Below are 27262 nucleotides of genomic sequence, written 5' to 3'. Positions count from 1 at the left end.
CTGCAAATTCAGGAAATTACAAACCCTATACAAGAAAAACTCAAATCTGCACCGAGATGCATCATAATTAAACTCTTATTGAAGTCTAAGGTGTGAGATAGATACAAGGTTAATACACAGAATTCAGGGAAGCCTGGGTGGCTTAGCAGTTGGGTGTCTGCCTTTGGCTCAGGTCGTGATCCTCCCAGGATCCAGGATCGAGTTCCGCATCAGGCCCCCTGTGAGGAGCCTGCTTCTCCCTCTGCCTATGTCTCTGCCTCTCTCTCTCTCTTTCTCTCTCTCTCTCTCTCTGTGTGTCTTATGAATAAATAATCTTTTTTTAAAAAAACACAGAATTCAGTTGCTTTCCTATATACCAGCAATGAAGAAGTGGGATTTGAAATTAAAAGTATAATACCATTTATATTAGCACTATCAAAAGTGAAATACTTAGGCATAGGTCTAGCAAAATATGTGTAAGATCTGTATGAGGAAAACTATAAACTGTGATGAACAGAATCAAAGAAGTAAGTACATGGAGATATATTCCCTGCTTATGGATAAGAAGGCTCAATATTGTCAAGGTATCAGTTCTTCCCTTCTTTCCAACTTGATCTATACAATCAAAATCCTACTGAATTATTTCATGGATATTGACAAGTTGATTCTAATATATTTATATGGAGAAACAAAAGACTCAGAGTAGTCAGCACAATATTGAAGTAGAAGAACAAAGTTGGAGGACCAACACTACCTGACATCAAGACTTACTATAAAGCTATAGTGATCAAAATACTGTGGTATTGGTTAAATAATAGACAAATACATCAAGTATATATTTACAAATCGATAAATATATGCTTACATAAATATATGCGGTATAAAAGCCTAGAAGCCTAAGGGCAAAGAAAAAGTCTTGAAAGCAACCAGAGAGAAATGATGGGGAACACACATGCAGATAACAGATTTCTCGTCTGAAAATGGGGGTCAGTGGAAGCTACACATTATTTCACAAGTGTTGAAATAAAACAACTGTCATTTGTGAATTCTGTGTTCAGCAAAACTGTCCCTCATGACTTAGAAGGAAATAAAAACATTCTCAGATGGTGGAAAATGAAAAGAATTTGTTGCTAGCAGATCTATCATTAAAGATTGGCTAAAGGAAGTTCTTTAAACAGGAGAGAAATGATAAGACTGAATCTTGTAGCATCAAGAAGAAGGAAGGAACAATGGAGAGAGCAGAAACACAGGTATATATGATGATAGACTCTCCTTTTCCTCCTGAGTGTTAGCAATCGTGTTTGTTGACTGAATAAAAAATATAAAGCCAGGGATGCCTGGATGGCTTAGTTGGTTAAGCATCTGACTATTGATTTTGGCTCTGGTCATGATCTCCAGGTTGAGCCCTGTGTTGGATCCTTGCTCAGTGGGGAGTCTGCTCAGGATTCTCATTCTCCCTCTCCCCTTGCTCTCTCTCAAATAAATAAAGTCCTTTTAAAAATATAAAACCAGGGACACCGAGGTGGCTGTCAGTTAAGTGCCTTCGGCTCAGGTCATGATCTGAAGGTCCTAGGATTGAGTGTTGGCTCCCTGCTCAGAGGGAGTCTGCTTTTCCCTCTCCCTCTGCTCCTCCCCCTACCTTGTGCTCTCTCTCAAATAAATAAATAAAATCTTAAAAAAAATATAAAATCTCTGATACTAAATATAATAATATTTGAAATGGTGAAGATATGGGCACTTGGATGGCTCAGTCAGTTGAGCGTCTGACTAATGGTTTTGGGTAGGTTTGTGATCTCGGGGTTGTGGGATTGAGCCCCACATTGGGCTCCAAGCCTAACAGGAAGTCGGCTTGAAATTCCTTGCCCCCCAGCTCTCTCAAATAAGTAAAATATTTTAAAAAATAAAATGGTGAGGATAATGGACCTAAATGAAAGAGAGAGGTTGCCACGCTCCACTAAAAGTGATAGAACATTATTACCGGTAGGTTGTTCTAAGTCACATATGTGTATTCTGGTGCCAAGAGTAACCACTAAGAAAACTATATGAAAAGATAAAAATGACATAAGTAAATCAAGGTAGAATCTTAAAAAATGTTCAGATGACCCACAAGAAGACAAAAGGAGAGAAACAGAAGAATGAGGACCAGAGAAAATAAATATAGAGCAAATAATAGAGTGGCCAACTTAAGCCTTAACATATCCATAATTAAAAAAAAAAAACAAAAAAAAATATCCATAATTACTATAAATGTAATAATTACCTAAAATGTAAATGCAAATTGGATGAAAAAATATGACCCAACTCTATGCTGTTTACTGTAGGAAAGTCACTTCAAATTTAACAATGTATGTAGGTAGAAAGTAAAAGAATAGAAAAAGTTATACCATGCAAACATTAATTGGGAAAAAAAAAGTAGGAATGGCTATACTAATAATTGACAGGTTATACTTTAGAGCAAAGAAAATTACCAAGACAAAGGAACATTGCAAAAAGATTAAAAGATTAAATGTTGCCAGAGATTGAGAATGTGGAGTGGGGTGGGGGGATGTGGGAGGGAGCTATATGGTTACAAAGGTATGAAGAATCCTTGGTGTGCTGGATCCGTTTAGTATCTTGACTAGGGTGGTGGATGCATAAACCGATACAGGTGACAAAATTGTGGTGAACTTAAAAGTGACTATAGGTAAAACTCTGGACATCTGAATAAGATTGATTTATCAACATCAGTATTCTAGTTGTGATATATACTGTACTTTGGAAAAATGTTACCAGTTAGGGAACCTGGTAATAATCACTCTGTGTTATTTCTTATAACTGTATGTAAATCTGTTACCTCAACTAAAATTTAAATTGTTAAAAAGAAACAGATTCAGGGAGGCAAGACGACATGATAACTACTGCAGTGTTGGGTTTTAGATTAGATCTTGGAATTGAAAAAGGACATTAGTGGAGACACAGTAAGTAATTAGAATGATTAGAAACAGACTGCAATAAATGATCACTTTAAGAATTTAAATGACTAGATCAACAATTTCAGCAAAGAATTAGAAAATATAAAAAAGAATTAACAAACTGAAGATATGGTAACTGATTTTAGGAATCTTAGATGTAGATGAAGAGAGAATCAATGAACTGTAAGATACGTTAGGAAAACATTCCTAGACAGAAGCACAACGAGACAAAGGGATAAAAAATAGTCTGTCATTTGTGATCTTGCTTGTGCTCTCTTTCTTCCTCACACATTCATATATTGATTTTCCTTTGAGCCATTTGAGAGTAATATATATATCTCATGGCTCTTGACCCTTTAAATAAAATACTTTAGTGTATATTTTCTAAGGGTAGTTTTAAGAGACAAGTCTTAAGGTACAGTTTTCAGCTTCAGTATACTTAACATTGATATAATATCTTTATTGTTTGTACTACATTTTGTCAATTGACCTAATAATAATCTTTTTTTTTTTTAAGATTTTATTTATTTATTCATGAGAGACACATGTAGAGGGAGAAGCAGAAGCAGGCTCCATGCAGGGAGCCCTATGTGGTACTCAATCCTGGGACTCCAGGACCACGCCCTGGACGGAAGGCAGGCACTAAACCGCTGAGCCACCCAGGGATCCCGGTTTTTTTTGTTGTTGTTGTTGTTTTAAGATTTTATTTATTTATGAGAGAGAGAGAGAGGCAGAGACACAGGCAGGAGGAGAAGCAGGCTCCATGCAGGGAGCCCGATGCGGGACTTGATACCGGGACTCCAGGACCACGCCCTGGGCCGAAGGCAGGCGCTAAACTGCTGAGCCACCCAGGGATCCCAATAATGTTCTTTATATTATTTGCTTCCCCCCACCTTCTAGTACCAGACCCAGTCTAAGGTTGGACACTGCATCTAATTGTTATGTCTCTATAGCCTACTTTAATTTAGAACCTGGTCAGCAAATCTTTCTAGAAAGAGCCAGATAGTATTTTCTGCTTAGTCTGTCTACAGTTACTCACTTCTGCTCTTGTAACGTGAAGTAGCCATTGACCATAAATAAGCAAAAGGGCATGGCTGTGTTCCAATAAAATTTATTTACATGAATAATCAGCAGGCAGGATTTGGCCTGAGAACTGTAGTTTGCTGACTCATGATGTAGAACATTTCTACTGACTTTCTTCCTTTTTAAAATTTTTAATTTTTTAATTATTTTTTGTTTCTTATTTTTTATTTTTTTAAAGGTTTTATTTATTTATTCATGAGAGACACAGAGAACGCAGAGACATAGGCAGAGGGAGAAGCAGGCTCCTCACGGGGAGCCAGATGTGGGACTTGATCCCAGAACTCTGGGATCACGCCCTGGGCCAAAGACCGATGCTCAACCACTGAGCCACTGAGCCACCCCCCATTAAAAAAAAAATGATATTGATGCTCTTTCATGAATACACTCCCCCCCACCTCATTTTATTCCTGTTCTTTATTTTTGCTTTTGTTTCATGTTTCCTCATGGTTCGATTCAAGTTATGCATTCTTGGTCAGAATACTGCATAGGTGAAGGGATGACCTTTCTCAGGATACCATACCTGGAGGGCTATATCTCCCTTATTTTTTATATTAATTTTGTTCTCCTGTTTGAGGTGTTGTCTTTTTTTTTTTTTCACGAATTACTATTTTATTCCCTCCTTATAACCAATAAGCAATATGTGGGGAAACATTTAAAAACCATGTATTTATCCTGTTCATTAGGTTTTCCTCCTCTCTTTTAACATCTATTGATGTTAAAAAATATTTTAACACTCCTGTTATTAATAAAACAAAGATTTTAAAACACTTGTCCTAACTAACATATGGAGAATACTGCACCTGTAGTTACTGTGCTCTTCAAAATATTCATAAATCAAAATAGAAGTCACACTGGAAATTTGAAAATTTGAACTGAATGATATGTGAAAGTATTATATGTCAGAACAAGGGGATACATCTCCTGTAGTGATGAGAATGAAAGTTAGGGCTTTAATTGCATATACTAAGAAAGAAGAAAGATTGAAGATCAGTGGTCTGTTTTCAACTCGAGAAAATAGAAGAACTGCAAAATATACTCAAAGTCATTAGAGTAGAAAAAACAAAATTGAGGGGCACCTAGCTGGCTCAGTTGGTGGAGTGTGCGACTCTTGATCTCAGGGTTTTAAATTTGAGCCCCATTTGGGTGTAGAGATTATTAAAAAAATAAAAAATAAATTCTAGGGATGCCTGGGTGCCTCAGCAGTTGAGCATCTGCCTTTGGGTTAGGGCGTGATCCTGGAGTCCCGGGATCGAGTCCCACATCAGGCTTCCTGCATGAAGCCTGCTTCTCCCTCTGCCTATGTCTCTGCCTCTCTCTGTGTATCTCTCATGAATAAATAAATAAATCTTAAAATAAAGTGAAATCTAGGGGTGTCTGTGTGGCTCATTTGGTTAAGCAACTGTCTTCAATTTTGGTCATGATCCCAGGGTCCTGAGATCGAGCTCCAGGTTGGGCTCCCTGCTCAGCGAAAAGCCTGCTCCTGCCTCTCCCTCTACCAGCTGCTCCACCTGCTTGCGCTGTCTCTCTCTCTGCCAAATAAATAAATAAAATATTTTAAAAAGGGACAAAATTGTTAAGCTGCTGGATAGATTGATAAAGAGAAAAAACACAAATTAATGATATCAATAATGATAAAGAGGACCTCACTATAGATCCTACATGCATTGGAAAAATTGTAGGATATTAGTAATAAGTTTATTCCAATAAATTTGAAAAATTTAGATAGAATGGCAAACTCTAGTAAAACCAACTTGCTTAAAAGAAAACTCCAGGCCCAAATGGCTTTACCAGTGAAAATTTCCAAACTGTTATGAGAGAAATATCAGCAGTCTTACACAGACTCTTCTACAGCATAGGAAAACAGATGTTTTTATACAACCAGCATAATTTTGTTATCAAAACCTGACAGAGAAAAAGCAGGTCAGTCTAACTTATGAAGATGTAAAAAATTTTAAAGTATTTGCAAGCTGTATCCAGCAAAATATAAAAAGAATCATGACTAATATAGGTTTATTTGAGAAATTCAAGATCAATTTAATATTTGAAAATGAGTATCATTCACAGCATTAATAGAATAAGGGAGAAAAGGAAAATGATCATTAGGTCTTTTTTTAGAAACTAGAGTTTTTTTAAAAAACTAGAATTCAATACTCACTAATGTTGAAAATCCTTAGTAAACTAGAAATAGAAAGGTACTTCCTTAATCTGGTGTTAAGGAAGGATTTTGCAAAGGACTTAGGGTAAACATCACACTGGTGAAATACTGAAAGCTTTCTCCTGAGATTGAGAACAGGACAGGGATATTTACCGACACCAATTCTTTTCCATATCATAATGGACATCTTAACTAATTGTAGTAAGGCCAGAAAAATAATAAAGTCATAAATATTGGGAAGGAAAAAATGAAAACAAATTTTTTGACAGAGGATATGCTTGTATTATTCATAGTTTTTGCCTGGGTTAACCAGGAGAATGGTGTTACCATCAGAGATGAAAATTTCATTGTTAAAAATACATATTGGTGGAAAGTGTAAAGTTTTGCAACAATATGAGATCAGGATGACTTCATGCAGAGAATCAGATTGAGGTGGAGCCCTGGGGCATTCCTACAACTAGAGACTGGGACAAGCAGGTGGACTTATCAGAGGTGACTGAGAAGAAGCTGTAAATTGAGAGTGGAGGTTTTGGAAACCAAGTGAAGAAAATGTTTTTTTTTTTTAATAAATTTATTTTTTATTGGTGTTCAATTTACCAACATACAGAATAACACCCAGTGCTCATCCCGTCAAGTGCCCCCCTCAGTGCCCGTCACGCATTCACCCCCACCCCCTGCCCTCCTCCCCTTTCACCACCCCTAGTTCGTTTCCCAGAGTTAGGAGTCTTTATGTTCTGTCTCCCTTTCTGATATTTCCCGCACATTTCTTCTCCCTTACCTTATATTCCCTTTCACTATTATTTATATTCCCCAAAAGAATGAGAACATATAATGTTTGTCCTTCTCCGATTGACTTACTTCACTCAGCATAATACCCTCCAGTTCCATCCATGTTGAAGCAAATGGTGGGTATTTGTCATTTTTAATGGCTGAGTAATATTCCATTGTATACATAAACCACATCTTCTTTATCCATTCATCTTTCGATGGACACCGAGGCTCCTTCCACAGTTTGGCTATTGTTGAAGAAAATGTTTTAAGAAAGAGGAAGGCATCATCTATTTCCAATGGTTATATAATGTAACTAAAGGATTTTGAGGGGCAAGGGAGGTTAGGTTAAAGCCTAGCTAGAATGAGTTAAGAAATTAGTAGGTGAGAATGTTGTCTGAGAGAGTACATAATTCTCAAGATTTTTGCTGTAAAAGTGAGCACAGAAGTGGCAATAGCATGAGAGGAACATGAGTTGAAGGAAGTTTGTTTTTCAAGAAGGAAGTCTGACAGCTCATCTCATGCTGATCCAGTGGATAGAATTGTAGGGTTGGGGTTGGAATTAGTTTGTTCTGCTGGTGCCCTTGACTGAGTAGAATATGAGAGTTCTAGACCCAGGTAGATGGTTTAACTCTAGATGAATTTAGATAGTTCATCCATTGTAACTAGAGGAACATACGTGTATTTAGTAATGGGGAGAAAATATGGTTTGCCTAATTTATTTCTTCTACTGTTACTCACTTAGTGCTGTTAAGATGCCAGGCACACTTATAGGCACGGGAAATAGTGAACAGAACAGACAAAAATCTTTACTGTCATGAAGTTTACATTCTGCTGGGGGAAAATACACTTGAAATGAGTAAAGTAATCCACTGATCATTAGTTAAAATTGAAGAGAGGGGAGAGTGTTTGGGAAGTTGAAAGATAAAAGGTGTACAAGTGAATTGGACAGGGAAATGGAAGGACTGTTGTCCTACAGTGCTCAGAGCCTGTTCGAGGTGTGTGTTTATAAATGTAAAGTGAGACCAGTCAGTACAATGTTGTGTTTCTAGTCTTATTCAGCTACTTCATTGCACATACATACAGAGTAAGCAGAGTTGGGTTCAACCAGATCTAGAGTTTGCCATATGTGTAACTTCAGCTTGCTAAGATGTCATTGAGTGTGAAATGTGCCCTTATCTTGTTTACTACAAAGAAGGAAAAAACACTTCTTTTAAACTGTGACATGCTATTGATTTTATCCTGATTTCTATTTTTCTATATTTTTTTCTTAATATATATTTCTTTATATTTCTATTATATTTAATATATAAATATTTCTTTCTATAAATATATAAATATTTATATTTTCTTTATATATATTTCTTTATATTTCTATTTTTCTATATTTCTATTTTTCATCCTGATTTCTGAGTTATTAGGGGAAAAGTGTTCATCTTAGAATTGGTGGAATTAGTAGTTGGGATGATTTTACTTGAAAGCAACAGAAAATCCAAACTTAAAGGGACTTTAGCTATGAAGAGGAGCCAAGAGGAACATGAGGAACATGGCAGTCTAAATGAGTCTTGCTTCCCTGGCTCTCCCAACTGCATCTGCAGAAAAGCACTCTGCTTTTCTTGAGCCAGCTTGCTGTGGGGACCTGTAGAAAACTATAAGATCTAGGATCTGTTGTGATCCTCCCAGACAGAACTGGTGTGTGTATGGGCCATTGTGGCAAAGGACAAGGACCATGAAGCTGCAGATCCTGGATAGTGTGATGTAGAGTAGATATTCCTGACCTCCACAAGATCAGCATACGACTAAATGGACAGCCAGAATCTTACCTGCGCTTGAGGCCAGGGGAATACTGGGACACCTGGGAACAGTGAAGATTCATACCTTGATGATGAAAGTTTAAGAGGATACAACAATTTAGGAAACAATTTTGGTAATTTCTTTAAATTTGGCATATATCTGTAATTTGATCTATCTTTTATGTATTTATCCAAGAGGAATGTCTGCACATGTCCACATGAAGTCTTGTACACAAGTGCAGCTTTATTTATAAGAGCTTGTGACTCCATAATCCAAGTGTCCATCAACAGGAGAATGAATAAACAAGTTGTGGTATATTCACGCAGTAGAATGCTACTCAGCAATAGGAAGGAACAAACTACTGATACATACAATACTGAGAAACATTTATGCCGATCAAAAGAAGGCACAAGAGTGTCCCTCTTTGCTTTTATTAAATCATGTTGTATAAAACTGGTCTATAGTGATAGAAATAAGATCAATGTTGGGAGAGATTAACTCCAAAGTGGTGTGAAGGAACTTTGGGGGTAACAGACCTGTTTTATGTGTTGTTTTGGAAGATTCCACATGGGTATACATTTGTCAAAACTTAAGAAATTGTACATTTAAGATACCATTTATTGTATATAAATTACTCCTCACTAAGATTGATTTAAAATGTTGGTTGGGGGATGCCTGGGTGGCTCAGTGGTTGAGCGTCTGCCTTCGGCTCAGGGCATGATCCTGGAGTCCCAGGATCGAGTCCTACATCGGGCTCCCCACGGGGAGCCTGCTTCTTCCTCTGCCTGTGTCTCTGCCTCTCTCTCTGTGTCTCTCATGAATAAATAAGTAAAATCTTTAAAATAAAATGTTGATTGGAAGGAATCAAATTAGTATAAGCAGTCACACTAAATGTGAAAAATTATATTGTGCCACTAAAACCATTAGACTAGGTTAAGAAACAAAACCTAATAACCACGTCCTGTTTAGAAGAAAGACATTTTTGAAAATTTGATGAGGAAATATGAAAAAAGAGTTGGATAAAGATCTATGGCCCAAGAAAACAACAACAAAAAACTAGTAATTATAATAATAAACAAGGTGAAACATGAACATCAAACTATATAAATGCTTATTATTGTGATTAAAGGGACAATTTATGAAGATCTAATGGTTACAAGCTTATGTGGCTAAATAGATAAATACATAAAGGAAAAATAACTTGGCAAATGTGTCATGGTATGGGATTTCAATATACCTTTCTTAGAAATAGATCTAGTAGGTAACAGGTAAGAATATAAGGAATATAAGTTGAATAGGGCATTCAATAAGTGAATAATTACACATCGTTAGTAGTTTACATTCCTATGATATACTGCCCTTTTTTTTTTTTTTCTTAAATGTTCAAGGAACTTTGGTCAAAGTTTATTGATGTCCAATATACTTGAGCACAAAAAAAAAAACCTAAACCTGTGAGAAATTTTTTTTTTTTTTTTTACAGGCTGTGTTACCTGGTAATAATACTAATAAATTAGAAATAATTAAAAGGTGACTCCTTTGAAATCTGCCTCCTATAAAGGGTTTCCCTATTTTCCTGTATCTGTTTCTACGGCAGAATCACCCTTGATGTATTCTTGAATTGGAAACTAGGTGGAAGCAAGAAGTTATTAATTCTTTATATTTCTGGTTTTCTATTGTTGAAGAGTCTTTATGTTTCGATTGAATGCCTTTATGTGACTGCTGGTGAAGTGAGCACAGGCAGTACTGGTGTCTGTACCTGGATCACTAGTGATAAAATAAAGGTTGACCTGAAAGTATAGTTGATATTCCTAACCTTCCCCTTTCAAATCTCTCTAAATTTTCAGTAAACGTTTATCGGCCATTCACTGGAACATAGGGAATTTCAACTTAACAATTTAAAAGAAACAAGAATATCTAATACAGAGGGGATGTGGAAAATAGCATACTCTCACATATTGTTAGTGGAAATGTGAATTGTTACAGCCTTTTTGAAAATAATTTGGCAGCTTGGTTAACAATTAAAATTCATATTCCTTTGGCCCAGTAATCCTCCTCCTAAGATTCTATTCTTAGAAATTAAAGCACAAGTAAGGCCATATGTATAGGGATATTTATTGCAGCAATGTGCATAATGCTAGCTGACTGAAAACAAAATGAATGTCAGTAGGAGAAAGGCAGAAAAAAAATCCTACTTCAATAGGTTAGAATATTATGCTTCATGGAAAAAGTGAATTAGACTAATATCTGTTTAGTTGGAGAGATTCTCACAAAGTTTTGTTGCGTTATAAAAGGAAGATGCAGAAAAGTTTGTATAATAATTTGTGTAGCCAAAAATTAATTGAAGAGAACTTTGCATATATCATGGGCTCATGAGTATGAAGAAAAATAGTTAAGAATGCTTACTAGGTGATTAAATGTTTATCTTAGTATGAGGTGAGTGGGAGTACTTGGGGAGAGAAATTACAAAAGGAGAATTGTCCTTTAGTTGACAAAAAGCCTATCTGTGAAAAAAAAGCCTATCTGTGATCATAACTATTCATTATCTGTAAAATTTTATAAATGCTAGATTTAAAGGTACTAAGTGAATATTTAAAATTAAAGTGACCTATTTTTTTTTAAGATTTTATTTATTTATTCATGAGAGACAGAGAGAGAGAGAGAGGCACGCAGAGACACAGGCAGAGAGAGGAGCAGGCTCCATGCAGGGAGCCTGATGTGGGACTTGATCCTGGGACTCCAGGATCACGCCGTGGGCCAAAGGTGGTGCTAAACCGCTGAGCCACCCAGGCTGCCCACCTATTTCTTTTCTAAGAGTGATGCTGGTTTGCAAAGACCCGAGCACATCTATGTATGTGAAATCCACAGAAACTCTTAGGAGCAAAACAAGCATAGTAGAAAGCTTGAAAACCTTCGGAGCCAGAAGGGCCTAAAGTGTATCCACACACACACTATGAATCAGTAACCAGTAGGAAATTAATTAGTCCATAAACCTGGAGTGGTCTCTGGTTGGTTGGTACTGCTCTTCATCAACCTTTGCATTCCTTTGGTTTGTCATCCTTGGGTTGGCTTTGTGTTCAACCTCATAGCATGATGGCTGCCTTGCTGAGATGGAGTTTGGGGCACAGATTGGTTATAACACCTGTGAGAGGAAGGAGCAGGAAGCAGAAATGGGCAAAGGAAGAAGTAGAGCTTCACTGCAGGCCAGCAAAGGGGATTGTCTGTCAAGGATTGTCTGTCAAAGTTGTTTCATGTTGGATTGAAATGCTCTGGCCTCTCTATCCTCTGTGTGAGCTGCCCTAACCAGGGTGGGACCTGGGGCAAGGCAGCTCCTCAAGAAACTGATAGCTGGAGATTGCCTCTTGACCAGGCAGTAAGTCCTTCCTCAAAAGGGAAGTTATGTGAAGTATCTCTCTGTCAACCACACTGTCTTTTTTAAGAATGAAAAAAATACTTCCTGGAAGCCATCCATCAAGACTTCCTCTCACATCTAAATCTTAGATTATGTGCTGTGACAGAGACTAATAATGACCCTTCGTTGCCTTTCTTCACTTTACTAGTAAAGGAAATCCTGATTTTTCATTGAGTACATGGTCATCTGGAATAATAGGTACATTTCTCAGTCTCTGTCTACATTTAGATATGTTAGTAACTTTTGGCTGATGGGATGTTTTGTCTTATTTGACTTAGAAGGAGAAGATGTGCACCTGGTTTTCTTTCCTCCTTCCTGCTGGATAGAATGTGGGAATAAAAGCTAGAGTTTGAGCAGTCATCTTGGATTATGGTGGAAGCCACATGTTGAGGATAACAGAGCAACAAGATAGAAGAGCATCAGGTCCTTGATGATTATAGAAATTCCATAGGTGCTCTGTATTTCTTTCTTTTGGACTTTATATCTTGGGTAAGGCATTATTACTTACATTTTTCTGCCAGTTGCATTAGGACCTAATCTTAACTGATACACATTTCTAATTAGTTATTAACAGGGGGCACAGGAAACCATGATTAGTTTAGACTAACATTTTGGGGGTAAAATGGATATTGGGAGTAAGACATGGAGATATCAATATCCAGGTAAGTACAGCAGAGGGAGAGAAGGGGAAAGAAGCCAAGGGATCTGCAGGTGATGATAATTGTGATGGACCATGGAATCTTAACTAGGTAAGTGGGAAAGTCAAATGTGTGGGTGGTAGATGATGGACATGAAGAAGTGCTTAGTGGATTGGAGGTCCCCATGGGGCCGATGACTCACTGGAAAGGGTGAGCTAGGCTAAATTAACTTGAGACATAAGAGTCATAATGTAGGATGCCTAAAATGAAGATTTTGGTACTCTTGCTGTTAAAGGTAATGTCATGACCCAGAGGACTGGGTGACTAATGTGGGATGGAGGAAGAGATCATTAATGGTGAAGTTAAGAAATGGAGAGCCTGGTTTTTGATTTAGAACATCTTGGATGTTGATGTAGTTGAATGGAAGGCAATGAAGTGATGCTAGTATCAGTGGGTGAGAAGGAATAAGTGGAATGTTAATAGTTAACTCAGAAAGAAGGGGAAAAGACCCGGAGGGGAGCATCTGTTTCAGAGAGGCTGACATTGGTGATGTAGATGGAGGAAAAATGATTTGAAAACGGTGAGGAAGGAAATAGCATCCTTCTTAAATATTAAAAAGTTATATATAGCAAAAGATAGCAGACAGAAAATATAAAGAGAAAAGTAAACTGAGAAAACACAGTATATTTAACATGCAGATGGGAGCTCTTTAATATAAAAAGAGCTCCTAAACAGTAATTTGAAAAAAGACAACTTGGTGGCAAAGTAGGCAAAAGAATATGGAATTTTAATTCACAAAGGAGGAAATACAAATGACCAAAATATATAAGAAGATATTCAAGCGGGACATCTGGGTGGCTCAGTGGTTGAGTCTCTGCCTTTGGTTCAGGGCGTGATCCTGGAGTCATGGGATTGAGTCCCACATTGGGCTCCCAGCATGGAGCGTGCTTCTCCCTCTGCCTGTGTCTCTGCCTCTCTCTTTCTGTGTCTCTCATGAATAAATATATAAAATCTTAAAAAAAAGGTACTCGAGCATCAGAGTTAGTACCAGTCAAAACATTAATGAAATATCAGGATATGCCTATCATATTGGCAAGACCTAAAAATATTGACAAACTTCAGACTTGGCACCAATATGGGAAGACAGGTGCTGATGGACACTGCTCATGGGGTATGGTAGATTACCTTCAGAAGCAGCAGCTAGATGAGTGCGGGGGTCCATTGTGTGTTGGGACTTGATGTGTTTGCCCATTACAGTTATATTCTCCACAGTGTTATTGTATTAAATACACTTCAGTGGTAACTGTAACCATGTGATCTTTTAAAAAACCAATTAGGGACACCTGGGTGGCTCAGCGGTTGAGTGTCTGCCTTTGGCTGAGGGCGTGACCCTGTAGTCCTAGGATTGAGTCTCACATTGGGCTCCCTGCATGGAGCCTGCTTCTCCCTCTGTCTAGTCTCTGCCTCGCTCTCTGCATCTCTCATGAATAAATAAAATCTTAAAAAAAAAAAAACACAGCAATTCACATTTATAAGTAAATTCTTGTAGTCATTTTCTTGGTACAAAGTATGAATTTCTTATCTCTGCTAGAAAGATTTAGATATATTTTTCTTTATTACTCTTGGTTTTAATGTTTGTATCCCCCTTTTCTAGAGTATATGGCAAATAGTCTTTTCACTCAGATTTGTATAATTTGAGTATAACTATCCAGTGATTTTCTTCTGGTTATGTATTAATGTACCTATTATGCTTAACTTGCATTGTATTGGGAATTAAAGATATTAATATGTGAAATTTTGATGGACTTAATTTTTTTTTATTTGCATTACAGACTAACTGGATCTTCTGGGTTTGTAACAGATGGCCCTGGAAATTATAAATATAAAACGAAGTGCACATGGCTTATTGAAGGACAGTAAGTAGTAATAGCTGGTTTGTTTTTTTTCTTCTGAGCTCAGTGTGGCAAACCTTTTGTTTTTTACAAGTAAAATTAACATTCTAACATAAAGTACTTAAAATATTTTTTGTTTGATAACTTCATCTAATAAGTGAATTTGGTTTTATTTTTCTTAATCTTCATTGTTAATTTGAAAAAAGGTTTTGTGTTGATTTAAAGCTGTGAATGAATTGTACACACTAGAAATATGTATATCGTCAATTATAATAGTTAAAACTGTTGAATATTTGAAATGGTTTGCTTAAAGCAGTAGAAAATTAAAATATTATGTTATTTTTTAAGTACCTATTTTTATTGTGAGCAGGAAAATGAAAATAACTGTTATTCTTCAAATGGCTGCTTCTCTAGGCCTCCTGTACCCTCCAGCTCTTGCCTTTTCCTTCTTCTCTTCATGACAATATATATATTTTTTTCTTAAAGTAGGCTCCACGCAGGGATCCCTGGGTGGCGCAGCAGTTTGGCGCCTGCCTTAGGCCCAGGGCGCGATCCTGGAGACCCGGGATCGAATCCCACATCGGGCTCCCGGTGCATGGAGCCTGCTTCTCCCCCTGCCTATGTCTCTGCCCCTCTCTCTCTCTTTCTCTCTGTGACTATCATAAAATAAATAAGAATTAAAAAAAAAAGTAGGCTCCACGCAGAATGTGGAGCCCGGTGTGGGGCTTGAACTTGTGACCGTGAGATCCAGACCTGAGCCAAAATCAAGAATTGGATGCATATTTGACTAAGCACCCAGGTGTCTCTCTTCATGGCAAATCTTTAAAGCAGTGTTTCTCAAATTTTGTGGTCTCAGGACCCCTTTACACTCTTAAATTTTGAGAATTCCAAATAACTTTTATTTATGTGGGTTATATCTGTTCATATTATAAATTAATACTAAGGATATTCTTCATTAACTCATTTAAAAGCAATGATAAACCTACTATGTGTCAGCACAAATGACATCTTTTTATGAAAAAGGAAATCTTACATTAAATCAGTGAGAAGAATGATACTGTTTTACATTTTTGTAAAATCTCTTCTGTCTGGCTCCATAGATTTTCTTCTACATTCACTTCATTACAATATGTTGTTATTGTTGAAGTATGTCAAGAGAATCAGTATTCACTTGAATATGTAGTAGGAAAGAGAAGGAGATTTTAGTAATCCTTTTACATAATTTTGGGTGGCCTTCTTTGATACTACATCAAAGCTTGACAAGTGCTAATTTCTTAAAAGTAAATTGCAGTGGGGAATCTGAAACAATGTGAACTTTTGGAACTTAAGTTAAAATCTGTTGGTTTTCTTGTACTTTGGAATGGATCTTTAACCCTTACATGGTTTTGTAACAAGATGTATGGGTTATTTGGAAAATCATGGTTCACTGAATTATGTAGATCTTCCAAACTTTGATATATTTCATGATATAACGTGAAAAAAATAACTTTGGTTAACATTACCATTAATCTCATCAGAGAGTTTTAAGTATTGGGAAGTTGTATCTGGGTGGCAGAGGCAAATTTTCCAAAACTCTAATTACTACTTAAAAACCTAAATTTTATCTTTGGCAACAAATAGTGTCCGTTGTTTTCTTTGAAGTGATAGACGTGCTTTGTTCATTTCTAAGAAAGTATCTACCAGATAAGTAAGTCTGACTCATCATAGTTTGTTAGTCGTTCTTTCAAGTGAAAATGATAGATGACACTCTGGGAAAAAAGCAACTAGTTCAGCTCACCACCCAAACGGTTACACGAGTGATTTTCCCTGAGGCCGTGGTTCTGTTAGGCAGAAGTGGTTTGTGCGTACTTCCTGTCTTGTCATGTGGAATATTCAAAAGATGTGTCCTCCAGGGTCAAGGTTTTATGAAATTAAGATTTTTTTCACCACTTAATAAAGGAGGATATCCTTAAATGAAACCCAGTTTTTCCTTTTTCTGTGAGTGTGTAGTGGTGAAGAATAACAGTGATCACTGGGACACTCTGGTGTTTCTGCCTTGCTCTGTCCCGAGGTGCTAGCACATTTACCCACCATTGCTCCATTAGTAAATGCCAATCCACTGATAGTCATGTGCTATTTTAGGATTATTGTGAACATAGATTTAGCCTCCTAGACAGCCTGAAAGGGCCCCAGGGCCCCACCCGACGCTGTGAGACCTGCAGTTTAGCAGTTGAGGACCTGCTGCCTCAGGAGTTGTTTGCCCCTCCCCATTCTCTCCTTTCATTCCTATCTGATGCCCTTCTGCAGCATTCCTTTTGGTGGCTGTTACTACTCAGCCTAAGGAAAAACTTTAGCTCCTTCTTTCCCTTATGCCTATATTCAGCCTGTTGGTGAGTTCTGCCCATTTTCCCTTTCCCCTAGAATGTCTTCCCAGCCCATCTACATGCTCCTTTTCATCCTCATCTCTGCAGTTGTTTTAAGACACCAACCATCCTGTCTTTCCTGGGCTGCTGTGATGGCTTGGTAATTGGCCTCCCAGCTTTTGCTCTCACTTCTTGCTCATCTCTCATGTCTTATGTCATGTGGTGTCTTCTGTTTGCTGTGTTTGAGACACATTGGTTTTCTTCATGTTGCTCAGATGCATCAGCCTCTTTCTCACTTGGACTTTAAGACTGTGCTGTTCCCTTTGTCCAAAACACTGTTCCCTTTCCTTTTCACATGGCTTAGCTCTTGTCATTCTCATCTTTTCAAAGCTTTCTGGAGTAATTCCTGACCTACACATCAGTAGAATTACTGTAGAACAGTAATTCCTGTTCTACACATCACATTCCATTCATATCTTCACTGTAGTCATCATCAGCTGAGTTAACTTGTTTATGAACTTATTTGTTTGCTTATACATGTTAGGTTGACAAGTGTGGGGTAGAGGGAAGGCCTAGGCTGGAGACATATAATTAGGTATCATCAGGATATAAATGGTGCTGATAGTACCAAGAGGTTTTTGAGTGGAGTGTTTTGGTGAAAGCCAGGTTTGGAGAGCAAAGAGGGTGAGTAGGATGTGAGGAAGCAGAGAAAGCAAAATCTTGTGTGGAGGTTCACTCTCTTCAGAGGAGAGAGGGATAGAGATAGGTTGGGTAATAGCTGGAAGGAGAATTGAGATTTAAAGTTTTTCTGATCTGCTGTTTTTTGAAAATATATGATGCTTAAGGAAGTTTAAAGGAGAGTGTGGGAAGTTTCAGATGAGAGGGAGATATGAAGTGTTTGAGAGATGGATGGAGGAATGAGTAGGTGTATCTGTTTTGGAAAATGGGGAGTTGAGAGATTTTTTTTGTCTGGGTGCTGAGCTTAAGCAGGGAAGTGGGACTGAATGGTTTGAAATAGTAATCGGGAGTGAGCAGCAATTGTGGAGAAAGAGAAGGAGAATGAGTGGTAGCACTGCTGGCAGAATTGAAGTGCCAATTTGAAGTTGGTGAGCTGTGACCAGTCCTGAAAACAGTCTACCAAGTAGTAGACTTAGTTTTCTTTGCATTTAATCTAAGTCAAAGCAGATAACAGGTGTCCTCTAGATACCTTTTGCCAGGTAGGTCCATGGAAAGGCAGAGGGTAGGCAAGTATAGAGAACTGGCAGTTGTGTTTGTGAAATGATGTAGTGTGGAACCTGAAATTGAGTAAGGAAGGAAGTGCAGAAACGGAAGGGCTAATGGGTTGGCTCACAGGGTGTTAAAGAACAGCCACTGTACGGACTGTGAGGTCCAGAGTGGCATGGACCGTGGCGATTTTGTTTACTGTTGCATGCTTAGTGGTCTCTCACCCTAAGTATGAAATAAACTATGAAATAAGTCTTCGGCAAATGAAGGAATGTCATTTATGTACTATTCATTTCTTCTTTCCCTGTAAGTTCCTTAAAAATTTATCTCTCTCAAAAAAAAAAATTTATCTCTCTCAACTCTCAAATGTTTTATAGTTATGATGATTATTATAAACTGCTCTTCTTGTTCTTTTCAGGCCAAATAGAATAATGAGACTTCGTTTCAATCATTTTGCTACAGAATGTAGTTGGGACCATTTATATGTTTATGATGGAGACTCAATTTATGCACCACTTATTGCTGCCTTTAGGTAAGTTTTGTCACATAAGTACTAGTTAATCATTGTTTGATTTCTGAATTCAGCCTTATCTACTAGATTGCAAATATCACTTACTACCTTTATTTCATGGAGAGGGTAAGTAGTTCTGGAGTCCTCTACCACTTGTGTTCTAGGCCTGACTTGGTTTCCTGTAGCTACTGGGTAAATTTCTGGGCAGAGCACTGGACCTCTCCTTTGAATTTCCTGATCTCTAAAATTGTGGTAGTAGTATTAAGTTTACTTACTTCTTTGGTGGTGATGAAGTTTACGTTTAAAAGATGTTTTGTTAGTAATATGTTGAATATTAGTTCTGTGAAAATTTTAAATCATGAACCACAGTCACCCCGATCCTTGTATCTCATTGTGCAGGCCTTAAGGAGTTATTTGTTGAATCCAGATATAGTTGTGGGCATGCGTGTGTGTGTGTGTGTGTGTGTGTGAGTGTGTGTTTATGTATATGCATTAATATGAGTGAGGGAAACTTTTTGGAAGAATACATAGAAAATGAAGAGTAACCTGTGGAAAATGAAGAAAGTGTCTTTTTTTTTTTTTAACAAGTGTGTTCTCTATTACTTAAAAAAAAACAGCTGAACACTAAACATACAGAGTGTTCTGTATTGTTTTGGCATTTTAGTTTTTATTAAGAATAAGTAGCTCTGTTATTACGTTTTAGACTACATGGGAATTCAAAACCATCCAATTTTTCTCCATTTTACTTGATAGAGGATTTATAAAATATATTTTTCTAACATGTACATCCCATTAGAGAGCCATAGCTGTCAGTTTTTCATCTGCAGCTGACTTTCTGGAATTTCAGACATTTTATTTCTCTGACTTTGAAAGAAATCAATTCAACAAATATTTTTTGTATTCCTCACATGGGGCTAGTCTAGTTGATGTTTCACGTCAGTGAGGAGGTAACAAGAGTAAACAGTACACAAGCAGCTGAAGGACACAGGAAATCAGGGGACTAATATGCCCTTATATTTCTCCACTTCCTTTGGCTTAGAATTCTCTCCAGCATATCTTTGAACTGAGAACCAAGGTCATTTTCTGGGTTTCAAAGGTTCACTAATGGAGCCAAAGAACAGGGTAGATAGGCCATGCTAAGTAGTAAAATGTCATTGTCCAAGTGTGGGGTATATGTATTTTTATGCCAAAATTTGAAGCATGCCTTGGGTTATGGCAAGAGGCACTTCAACACAAGCATGGAAGCTATATTATGATGTTAAAATGATAGTACTTACTGGGGATTCACTTGAACTGAAGTTCATAAATCAAAATTCATGGAGTCCCTATTATGTGCTGAGCACTTAGAATCAGCTTGCCAGTAGCCCTTGTGGGGACATCAGCCAAGCAAGTGTGCACCATCCTGTGGCTCACCTGGACCGTGTATTTGATGAGCATACATGTGAAGCAACAGCAACAAAAAACAAGCAGGAGGCTATGAATTTTCTTCTAGTCAGTGACTTCTGAGAGAAGCCAGAGTATGTATACAAATAACTGGAGGGTTTTTGTGTTTCTCTAAAAAAGCTGATAAACTAATAATATAAATTAGTGCTTTGATAATTTTAAAATTTAAACTTATATTTAATGTGAATTTTCTAAAATGACAGTGAAAAAATATGTGTTTAAAAATTGAAATTTAATCCCAAATGCAAGTTTTCCAGTGTAATTCACATAAGACACCCTGAGTGTCCCTTTTGGGTTTTTTTCCTCCATGCTTATAATGAATAAATAAATACTTTCACAAATAACAAGAAACAAAATTGAAATTTACCTGAAACACAAAATCCCTAAAAGCAGTGATGTGCAGAACACCTTGAAAACTGCTGTTGAAATCCATAAGGGCCCTGTCACAAGATGGGGGCTGAGGAGTGTGCTGGGTCAGGAGAGCTTTGGAGGGAAGAAATCAACCCAATGGTGATGTATAGGGTGCGGGGGTGGGGTGCAGAATGGTGAGAGCCTGCATACAGCCCAGCTAATAACAAAAGAACTATGTGAGATCCAGAAGGTGAGGACTGTTTATCTTAGTTCTGCTCAAGTCTTTGTGTGAACTCAGACAGGTCATGTAAGTGCTCTAGTCCTCAGCTTCTGCTACCCCCGGTGACAGTGTTGTGCTGTGTTTTCTCTAGGTGTGTTGCAGACTACAAAGTCTCATTTGATTCTGAACTGGTCGATCTCATTTATATTTTACACATTGAAGTTCTGTATAAAATCTGTGTATCAAACCAAGTTTCATTAGTAGACAGATCTGAGAACCACTGGAGCAAGACTCTTCCAGCTCTACCACACTTTGATTTGTGCTGCATCCAGTTCAACACATGTTTAAATATGGAGCTCTTTGGTGGAGCAGCTCCTCTGCTAGGGTCTGTGATCTGTGGTCAGAGATGCAGAGGTGGTTGTGGTGATGAATCAGGGAGAAGAGTTCCTTTCTGAGAACATTCTTCATCAGAAGGTTGTTCCTTATAGAGTTGGTTGTTTTCTTCTTGGTGGTTGTGGGGTCATTTATGGATAAGGCAATTGTTTTGAGTGACAAAGAGCCGTTGGAAGAGCTTTGTGAAAGCAGGAGTCAGTTGTCCAGCACTCAGCTGAACCAATTGATGCTGTGGTCAGACCATGGCACACAGAGAAGCAGTCAAAGGCAGGACCTCTCAGGTTCTTGGACCTTCCTTCACCAGACAGGAGTACAGACCCTGCCTGGCCCCATTGCCAGTCTCTGACCCCTGACTTTAAGAATCTGGCTTCTCTTCCACAACTCCCTGCCCTCAGGGAGTATCTAGTCTTGCAAGGAGATAGGTGTATAAACCTAGGATTGCTAATAAACTTGGCTAGTGGGATGCCTGGGTGGCTTAGATGTTGAGCATCTGCCTTTGGCTCAGGGTGTGCTCACAGGATCCTGGGATCGAATCCCACATTGGGCTCCCTGTGAGGAGCCTGCTTCTTCCTCTGCCTGTGTCTCTGCCTTTCTCTGTGTGTGTCTCTCATGAATAAAGAAATAAAATCTTAAAACAAACAAACAAAAAAAAACTTGGCTAGTGTAGTTGAAGTCAAGGTATACCCCATGTGTGTTCAGAGAGCCCATGTCCACCTAGCACTGTTATACTGAATTAAGAAAATACCTTGAACAGTGATTTTCAAGAATAGTTCTAAACAATGGTACTCTGTGTTTAAAATGTAAGATTATACAGAACTCAGGGGATCCCTGGGTGGCGCAGCGGTTTGGCGCCTGCCTTTGGCCCAGGGCGCGATCCTGGAGACCCGGGATCGAATCCCACATCAGGCTCCCGGTGCATGGAGCCTGCTTCTCCCTCTGCCTGTGTCTCTGCCTCTCTCTCTCTCTCTGTGACTATCATAAATAAATAAAAAAATTAAAAAAAAAAAAAAAGATTATACAGAACTCAGGGGAAGGCATTTCTTGATTTGATCAAGTTGAACAAGTGGCTGCCACCGAAGCTGTGCCTGTATGTATTTATCTACCTGGGGGTAGGAGATGGGGGGGTGGGGGAGTGGGAGACGGCTCAGGGTGACAGTTGAATGGCACGCCTGCAGCATCGCTTTCTCACCCACGCACTTTCCATTGCCTTGCGTGCTGGGTTGAGGCTGTGTTTGTCTTCATTTACTCTGTAGAAGTTTATTTTTGTCGTAAACCAGTTGTTTTATTTTCACACTGGGAGAAAGTGGCACATTCCAATGCTGTCATAATGTCAGGTTTTCAAAGTGAAAAGAAGCCAATGCTCGAGTCTCTCTGAAGTGGAGAAGCTGGCTCCCTTTCTCTGGTATAATGGCATCTAGTGCAGACAGCCTTCCACCTCTGCCTTGACCCGGTCTTTCCTCCCTCCACCCATTCTACTATTCATCCTGCACACTTAAATGTCCCACCATCTGAGTGATAAATATCATTACCCATCACTTACTGAGCACCTAGTAGTATGAGCCAACTTCACATGCTGTAAGAATTTGCTTCTCATTCTGTCACTGCAGGGCAGATAGGATTTCTGTCCTTGTGCATTTGAGGACACAGGTTCCCAGATATCCATGACATGCCCAGTCATGTGGAGTGAGGATCAGTGTTCCCATCTCTGGTCCTAAAGGTCATGTTAGGATTGAGTGCAGGTCTTCTATATGTGACTGAAGCCCCCAGTCATTCCTGGGCCAGTGTTTCGTAGGAGAAGATTGCTTTCAACATACCTGTTTCTAGGTGGCCCTCTTACAAGTACTTGCCTGTACGGCATTTCAAGGGGTTCTGGTACATAAATTTGAAGAAAGCATGATGATGATGATTGAAACTTCCTGGTAGGTCTCTTACCAAATGTCACCTTTCCAAGAGGCCTTCCCTAGTTGCCCCTTTCTAAAGTAGCACCTTTTGTTCTTTCGCTGTTTTTTTTTCTTTTCATAGCATTTATTTCTGCTTGGTGTTATGTATACATGTGTTGCGAGGGGGGTGGTATATCTAGGCTTATTTGTTGTTTCTCTAATGTGAACTCTGTGAAGGCAGGGAGCTTTTCACTGCTGTATTCCTGGTACCTAGAACAGTGCCTTACATGTAGCATCAGTAAATATTGGTTAATTGACTACGCAGTGTAAAATGCTTCACTGTTTTGTAGTGAACTCTGAGCACCTTCAGAGTCCTAGAGTTCCTAGAATTCTGTCTTTATATTTAAGAGGCTTATTGAATGAAAATCCCTCCCCCTCCTGCTTATTTCCCACTTCTGTATTCTTCCATTTCATTATTTTTATATGCACTTATCTAAATATGTGTAAATATACACATACACTAGGCTCATTGTTTTGCAGCTTGTTTTTTCTCCGACTTATCAGAATGCCTTGACGAGTTCCTTGTTTGTTCTGCAGACCTGCAGATATGGAATGAATCATCTATCTGACTCCCTGCAGATGAGCATTTAGGTAGTTTTCTCTTCCTCCTCCTTTTCTATTAAGTAATCACTATATACAACATGGGGCTTGAACTCATGACCCCTAGATCAAGAGTCACATGCCCTACCAACTGAGCCAGCCAGGTGCCCCTAGGTGGGTTTCAACCTGTTGTCATTCTGAATAGTGCTGCAGTGAGGATTGTTGTATATTTGTCTTTATGTACATGAGCAAGTGTTAGTTCTGCAAAGAACTTGGAATTGCTAGATCAGAGTGAATGACCATTTAAGGTAGTCAGGGGCCCTGAGGGGGGAATTGATGTGGTGTGTGCTATAGGAAAGCAAAGAGGCCAGTGTGGCTGAGGTTGAGTGAGTAAAGGGAAGAGAGTAATAGATGACATGTTTGTTCATTGGAGGGGTTGTGTGTGTGGAGCAGATTGCATAGAGCCTGATAAGGATTCAAGTTTTCACTGAATGCGGTGGTGGGGCTGGTGATAGTGAATTGATAATTGGGCAAAAGAAGTTCACATATGAAGAAATCCAAAAGGCAAGTAAACATAGGAAAAATGATTAACCTCAGGAATATAAAAGAAACTCAAAACCACTATATAAAAGAATTACTTTTCATTTATTAAATTGCCAAAGCTAAAATAGGACTGGTAATCCTTCCTATTGGCAAGTGAGGTAGGATGGATCTTTCCCTTCTCATGTTGATGAGATTTCAAGTTGGCATATTGCTTCTGGAAAGCAATATGGAACAAGAGACTTAAAGCCACCATTTGGACCCTTTGACTTGATAATTTTTAAGGCTCTCCAGACACCCAGCAAATACTATTGTGTGTTGGACTGAATGAGAGGGGAAATGCTTATAGTAGGTTACCTGTGAGATAGAGTATAAGATATTATATGGTATCAATTAGGCAAAGAAAGTACATCAGAATAATAGTGTTAGGATTGTGTTTATATTTATCACATTTTTACTTTTCATACTTTTCAGTATGTATATGTTTGGCATTCATCAGCTCATAAAGTTTGTTACTTTCTGTGATTTTGAAGTTTACTCACTTTTTTGAAGAAGCATTATAAGCAGTTTTATATGCAAAAAAATAAAGAATAGGGCCATTGATTGCAAATCTCATTAGAAATACAACCTCAGATAAAGGAGAGCCTCGTGAAAGATTCAGATCTGTTCCTCAGAGGATTCAGAACTGGATCCAGAACTAATAGGGTAGTACCATGCATTTATTATAATAATTTATTATAAGAATTTCCTGGAAGTGTTTTTTTTTTAATTATAAGGATGAATTCCAGTTTTGAATTTGTGTGCTGCCATGTGATGTGCCTGGTGAAAATGCTCCCTTTTGTAAGAAGTGTGTTTTCGTTTCAGTGGCCTCATCGTTCCTGAGAGAGATGGCAACGAGACTGTCCCTGAGGTTGTTGCCACATCAGGTTATGCCCTGCTGCATTTTTTTAGTGATGCTGCTTATAATTTGACTGGATTTAATATCACTTACAAGTAAGATATTTAAGTCTAATCTTTGTGATTTTATTCAGAGACTATATTTTAACAATAATAATAACTAACACGTATTGAGGGCTGACATTGTGCCAGGTGTTGCACTAAGCAGTATGCATGGATTTTCTCATTTCAAGTTCAAAACTCAGTGAGGTATGGGCACTGTGTTTTCCCTTGTCCCATAATTGAGGAAACTTGTAGGAAATGGTTAAAATACATTGTCAAAGTGGTAGGACTACAATCTCAACCCAGGTCTTACTGCTTTGGAGCTTCTCCTGGAAAAGAGGTACATTTTTCTGCTAATTGTTGAAAACATTGTTTTTTTGTTGTTTTTGTTTTTTGTTTGTTTGAGTGCAGTTTAACAGATGTTAGTCATTTTCATGTAATCAGTGGTTAGCCCATTGATGAGGACTGAGTTGAAGTTATGAAGGAAATCTAGACAAACAGTCCTAGGCAGCTGTGGGAATTTGTTGTGGTAGGAGAGAGGCTAACTTTTGTCTTTTCTTTTTTTCTATTAAGAAATGTTTGTTTTCATAAGTAGTTAAATTCATAAAGTGCCCTAAACAAGGAGTCTGTGATAAAGAGATGCTGCAGCCCATGGAGCCTAAGATGCTATTTGTTTTTTTACAGAATAAGTTTGCTAACTCCTGGCAGAGGCAGCGAGCTCCATGTATAACCTTTCTGCTGGATTCTTTTAAGCCTATTTAGAGCCATCTCTGTCTTGTTTGGTACACTGATTTAGCTTTTCAGGCTCCCAAGGTTTGTGACTTGGCAGTCTGGGCAGCATATCACAGTACTAACAAGGTGATTTTTAGTGAACCAGGCAGGCATAAAGGCTGGTTTGAGGGGAAAGACTGATGAGGGCAGTTGGGTACACGTGAGATGTCCAAGCAGGACATTGATACCCAGATATAGGGCCCAGAAGAGCTGACAGGGTTGGGCATGTCATCTGGGAATCACTGGCACATGGACAGTGAGTGGCTTATGGGGCGTGGGCACCATGAGGAAAGGGGCAGTAGAAGCAGCTAAATTAAGGAGCAGAGGAATGTCAGGGGGCTGCATTGTCACAGAAGCTCAGAAAAGAAAGTTTTAAGGAGGGAACCGACAGCTATATGAGGTTGAGTAAGCAGAGGGAGCCCTAGATGACCCTAACTGGGGAGGTGGAGTCAGGGGCCTGGTAGGGGCACAGTTCAGAATGGAAGGTTAGAAAGTTACGGTACTAAGATTGGCACACTCTGGGAAGAAGTTCAGTTCTGAAGGGAAGGGGAGAGGTTGAGGCCGTTACTTTTGAAACTTCACATGCACAGGGATCTCCTGGGGGGCTTGTTAAGATGCAGATTCCTGGGTCTTCTCCACAGATCGTAATTCCAGCAGAGCTGGGGCTTGAGAATCCAAATTTCTGATTAGTTCCTGGATGATGCTGCTGATGCCTCTTCTGATGCTGCTGATGCCTCTTTATGGTTCACATGCTGAATAGCATTGCTCTAGTCATTCAACCCATTCTGGGTTCCCTTTGGGTTCTTAGGCATAGTCTTTTTGCTCTTTCAAGGCCCCTCATAGTAGCAGCCTTAGGGGAGAAGACAAACTCCAGGGAGGGAGCACCCCTAGAGAGAGGATAATTCAAGTACTCCTTGACACCAGAAGTCCTTTGACCCATCACTGAAGAGCTCTTCCCAAGAAATGCATGTTATTCTTAACCCTCATTGGTGTTGGGGAAGCCTTGATCTCTCCTGGAGACCAGAATTAGTATTTATTTGTTAAGTGAAGGAATGTTGAGGTTATCCTAGATTTTATTAGCTTCTTGGTTCCAAGACCTCTGTTCTTTCTTTCTTTATTTTTTAAAGATTTCACACAGAAAGAGGCAGAGACATAGGCAGAGGGAGAAGCAGGCTCCTTGCAGGGAGCCCAATATAGGACTCGATCCCTGGACGGGGATCACACCGTGAGCCAAAGGCAGATGCTCAACCACTGAGCCACCCAGGTATCCCAAGACCTCTGTTTTTTAAAAAGGATCCCTAAACCATTCTGGGGCTTCCATACCCTTTAAAAAGCCAAATAAAATGATGGTCTTTATTCCCAGAAGACTGTCCAGAAAG

The 27262-nt window shown here is 38.7% G+C and overlaps 1 protein-coding gene and 1 long non-coding RNA gene across 4 annotated transcripts in view; one reads left to right on the top strand and one right to left on the bottom strand.

Annotated features, from left to right (window-relative positions):
• ATRN (attractin) overlaps positions 1 to 27262 on the top strand; it is a 161605-nt gene that overhangs the window by 24577 nt on the left and 109766 nt on the right. For all 3 annotated transcript variants that reach the window (XM_077872383.1, XM_077872381.1, XM_077872382.1), the window contains exons 2-4: positions 14610 to 14693; positions 18654 to 18767; positions 25038 to 25166. In XM_077872383.1, coding sequence (XP_077728509.1) covers positions 14610 to 14693; positions 18654 to 18767; positions 25038 to 25166 — 327 coding nt within the window. The remainder of the gene's footprint in view (positions 1 to 14609; positions 14694 to 18653; positions 18768 to 25037; positions 25167 to 27262) is intronic.
• The window catches only part of LOC144298038 (uncharacterized), a 49631-nt gene that overhangs the window by 16442 nt on the left and 5927 nt on the right, over positions 1 to 27262 (bottom strand). The window lies entirely within an intron of this gene.

Source organism: Canis aureus, chromosome 26, assembly GCF_053574225.1.
Source record: "Canis aureus isolate CA01 chromosome 26, VMU_Caureus_v.1.0, whole genome shotgun sequence".
Lineage (NCBI taxonomy): Eukaryota > Metazoa > Chordata > Mammalia > Carnivora > Canidae > Canis > Canis aureus.
Note: the sequence above shows the minus strand (reverse complement) of the source record. Positions and strands in the feature narration are given on the sequence as shown.